Here is a 4829-nt window from a genome sequence, read left to right on the forward strand (position 1 = left end):
CTAATAATATTGCGAAGAATAGAGGGTTGCGGACCCTATTAATATCTGCGAAGAATAGAGGGTTGCGGACCCTAATAATATCTGAGGGTTGCGGACCCTAATAATATCTGCGAAGAATAAAGGGTTGGGGACCCTAATAATATATGCGAAGGTTATAGGGCGAAAGGCTCTTTAAAATATAGAAGGGACACGTATGTATTAATTAAAGAAAGTCAGATAAAGTATGGAAGATTGTATGTATGTATGTATATATGTATGTATGAATGTTAGAAGAACAGGTAACTAATTAATACGTATCCTCGGACGCGTATTAATAAGTAAGTGGATGCAATGTATGTTAGTTAACTAGAACTCACTCAGCGTAGCTGACTTTTAGTATGCACGTAGGTGACTAGAACGAGGCAGGTTGCTTAGAGGGGGACACGTGGCGAATAAAGGAAGACTGGCATCGAAGAAACGAAGAGTCACGTGTTATTTATATTTAATATTTAAGACATATGTTATTTCCGTTTAAGACAAAGTATTTAAGTTATGTAAGAATGGTTGACTTTTATTCCGCGAAATGTTTTAATTAACTATGATTTTCCGAATTATGTGAATGAGTAAATCAAACCAGCGTGAAAGTAGGGTTCCCAGGAACAGGGCCTTACAATAATAATTATCAGTTTGTCATTATCAATATGTGCCATTGATTATTGTAATCAATGGTCTAGTTTATTTATCACTCTCGCACTAATATAACTTATCGCCTTAATCATCATCACAAACACACACACATACACACATATATATATATATGTATGTATGTATGATATATGAGAAAAGGTTAAATTAAAACACCTATTTTTTAAGTTTTTACAACTTGTATAAGGTACATCTCATATAGTATGTAAGATAGGGACAAATATGCCAATTAGAAAACATACATAGAAATAGTTATAACATTGTCCCCTCAACTTTACTCAACTTTTGTAAATTTTGGAAATTCATCTTAACCCACATATTCCTTTAATTTTAGTTGTAAACTAACTTCCCACCAATGATTTTTCAACGACCATAACATTTTCATGCTTTAATAAAAAAATTGCGCTATAAAGATGAGCACTATATTATCTTTAATTTGGGTATAGTATTGCTATAATTTTTTTTTCAATTAAAAAAATTAACATGTTACGTATGGATGTTCACAATTCAGTTTTAACGGTTTCTATGTTAAACCGTGAGCCAAACAGTTGATTCGATTTCTTTTCAATGAAAACGGAGACTGAACTGTTGAATATTTAAACTGAATCGCTACTAATAGTTTGGTTTCACACATTGAGCTTAAATAATAAGTTTACCGTCCGGTCCGGTTTTATATGGCCGATTTTCGGTATAAACCATAAACAAGACCGTTTGCTATGGTTTGAACACCGGCTGACCAAAAATGATGATTGGTTTAAACATTTTAAAGGTTTCAAACAAACTTTGAACATCCATAATTGTTACATAATTAATAGGATTTTTGTTCCCCGTCACATCACACGAACACATGTCTAGTGATATTAATACAATAGAGGGTTAAACAACACTTAAAATTCCATTGCGTACAAATTAAATTAACTCACTAATACAAAAGAAGAAGGTAATAATGAATTACATATTAACAATATTTCAACATAAAGCAACTTGTATTTATTTCAAAATAAAAAAAATAATTAAACGAAATAACATACAAATAATGAATTAAAGTTCATCATATTATTCGCCATTTCATAAGCTCCATGTCATTGTAGATCTTCTAAACCTAAAAGCAATAAACAAAGGTTATAATTTGCCATTAAAATGAATATTATAAAATACATAAACAAATTAGCATAAACAAAATGTTTAGTGTTTGGAGGCTTTTCGTCAATACCTTATTTAAGACCTTGTTAATGAAGTCCATCATATCTAACATAAGTTGATCGGATTCTGGCAACTCCGAGAAGAGAAAGAACTCATGAAATGTGTTTGGGTAGTCAATCAAGTACGCTTCCTTCCCGGACTTCTTGAGCCACTGGTAGTACCTTATATGTCGGTCCCGGAGGGTATCAAACCCAGCCGCGACCACCATTGTCGCGGGAAAATCCATTTTGGATATGTCCACGGCATTGGGCCCGGTAACATTGATGATAGGATGGTCTCGGTTGAAGGGTTCACCTAGGGGCATGAACGCGTTCCAAAACCAATCGGTCCGCTTCATTGTCACGAGAGGTACTGATCCATCCATCCGTATTTCAGAATCTGTTCGCTCCTCCCCGCCGAGAAACGGTTGGATCGCCACTAGCCCAATTACCTACAAGCCATCATACTCTTCATCAGCAATCATGCGGGTGGTATTTGTTGTTGGATTTTAGATCACTCATTTTTTATATAATACAACTCAGCATTTTTTGTAAAAAAGAGAGGATGCTTCAGTTAAAAACTATAAAGCTAAGTGGTACCTTTAGTTGCTGGAATTTGAATTGGGAGGCTCTTAGAGTCACATGATGAGCTAGGTGTCCGCCAGCGCTATCACCGACGATAAAGCACCGTGAAATGCTGGCATTCTCCGGCAGCCATTTTGACCGGTTATCTTCATTGTCCAGAAATTTCAGCACATCAAACCCATCGTCATGTTGGGAAGGGTGTCGGTTCTCTGGTGCAAGACGGTATTCGACAGAAACAACAATGGCACGCAATTCGCTCGCGAACTTGCGGCCCACATAGTCTAATATCGCCACATCCGGGGAGAGGAAAATATATCCACCGCCGTGAAAGTACACCATCACCGGGAGATCTTCTTCAGCGTATTGCGTGGGGACAAATACACGGAACCAGAGATTGCGAGTTGGATCCACCATGACATCGTGTGTCTTGACACCGTTGATGGGTATGGACAATGCCGGGATCTGAAAGTCCACGAGATTGAGAAGACCGCGGGGCACCGTGCCGTCATCCCGGAGAAGTGGGTCGATTGCAAGGTCTATTGCCGATAGTACAATTCGTGTTCTCAAGGGCAAGGATAGCTGAGATTTCGGAGTTTCCGCTGCTGCTGATGATTCCATAATTAATTGAAAGACTTTTGTGATCAGAGAGGTACGTATTCAAAATTCAGGTTGTGTGACAAATGCTAAACACATCAACTCTATTTATACTGCAAAATATGCGACGTTATATCACACCATCTTTGATTATTTCAATATTTCAGTCAAATGAAACCTTCACCTGCATGTTCACACCAAAAAGGTTGGTCATGGTCAGGGTCTAGTTGAATTAAAAAATTCATCTTCAGTCAATAACTAATGTCTATTACAACTTTTTAGTTTTGTCAAAAATAAAAGGTTCTATTCATGATTTTCCCCTTCGTTAACTTGTTTTACATTGAATGTTTGTCCGTCACTTTTTATTTCAGATAAGCCGTCACTTTTTTAAAAAAACTTTCAACGTTTTAGTTTTACAAATGGCAAACATTTTGTACTAAATAAATGAAAATTAATATTGACAAATGTAGATGGGCAACTGTCACGAAAGAGGATGGTTGGAAACCATGGCCAAGTTGAATTATTTCTTTCAAATTAAATAAACTTTCACCAAATATTGTCTTCAGTAGTGTTTTTCAAATGACGATAATATATTTCAACTTGGCGCTCAGCTTTCAACTATGATGGGTTCTTTTAAATTAAACCTAGTATTCAACTTCAGATATATGTATAAGTGACAAATCACATTTTGGCAATTGCCAAGAAAGATAGGTCACAACTAGTTGCTTACAAAGCTCTTGTGCCAATAACTAATAATGCCTTTACGGTTATTAAATAATATAAAGGCTAGTTGGATTCCAATATTTAACAAATTGAGTTATTTTGTCCAATGTTAAATATAGGTAAAAATGTTAAATGTTCTTGTATTCCCTTAATTTTCAATTCATATGTAAAAATAGCATGCTGATTTAGTCGCTAATTTAGGTAATTTATGAGTAGGAAGATTCATTTTTGTGACCCATTTACGGTTTGTTATCGCTATTTTTATCTTAAGTAGGGTTCTTATTAGTTGAAGCAAAAGGCAAATGCTCTAATTAGATTTAACAAAGAAAGAAACATAATGATTGTCAAACATGGATATTATTGTATCAAATTTGAAAACGAAATTTATCATCGCTCGATTATTATTATTATTTATATACCAGTCATGCTTGCTTTTGGAATTTTCTTATGGTATTATGGGTATTACATGGAGCTAGTTATGAAGTTAACACATTTGGGAGTTCTTTGCACAAAAGAGGTATCTATCATATTAAAACGAAATCTGATATGGGAAAAACGAAGATTTGGATGAACTAGTAGATATAATGCTGGGAAGATATGGGCTGCCAAGCTCAGGTTAGGGCAGATAGGGTTTATACATTCTTAATGTTTATAAAGTTAACAATCAGTTGTTTGACTTACCAGTAATAATGTGTATATTTAATTGCAATGGAGATGGTTATTTACGCTAAGTAAAATCTAAAATTTGTGACTAATTGCTAAGCTTGGCTTGTAAACGAACACAAACAGAGTGTTTTCATGTTTGTTCGTCTGACTTTAACTATTTAAACGATTGAAACGAACAATTCAACATAAAGAGCGTGATTTTTTTTTTGTGTTCATTCATTAACAGTATAAACAAATGGCTCATGAACATAACAACCGAACATAATTGAACATAGTTGAACATACATAATTGAGCTAAAATCAGTTTAAAGTAATTTAAAAAATTATGTGTTGGACGTAAAGGTTTTATTAAAGCTAATATAAAATATATTAACGGACGTAAACTAACGAACTTAA

At 34.6% G+C, this 4829-nt stretch overlaps 1 protein-coding gene across 1 annotated transcript; it reads right to left on the reverse strand.

Annotated features, from left to right (window-relative positions):
- Nucleotides 1–1752: 1752 nt before the first annotated feature.
- LOC143533396 (putative carboxylesterase 18) lies at nucleotides 1753–4567 on the reverse strand. Its single transcript, XM_077028201.1, has 4 exons — nucleotides 4555–4567; nucleotides 2466–3049; nucleotides 1863–2317; nucleotides 1753–1786 (listed from the first exon to the last, which is right to left on the reverse strand). Exons 1-4 carry the CDS (start codon nucleotides 4565–4567, stop codon nucleotides 1753–1755), a joined length of 1086 nt encoding a protein of 361 aa, XP_076884316.1.
- Between the last annotated feature and the right edge of the window lie 262 nt (nucleotides 4568–4829).

Source organism: Bidens hawaiensis, unplaced genomic scaffold, assembly GCF_021521415.1.
Source record: "Bidens hawaiensis isolate Kalapana, Puna unplaced genomic scaffold, B.hawaiensis_p1.1 tig00000760_1, whole genome shotgun sequence".
NCBI classification, from domain to species: domain Eukaryota; kingdom Viridiplantae; phylum Streptophyta; class Magnoliopsida; order Asterales; family Asteraceae; genus Bidens; species Bidens hawaiensis.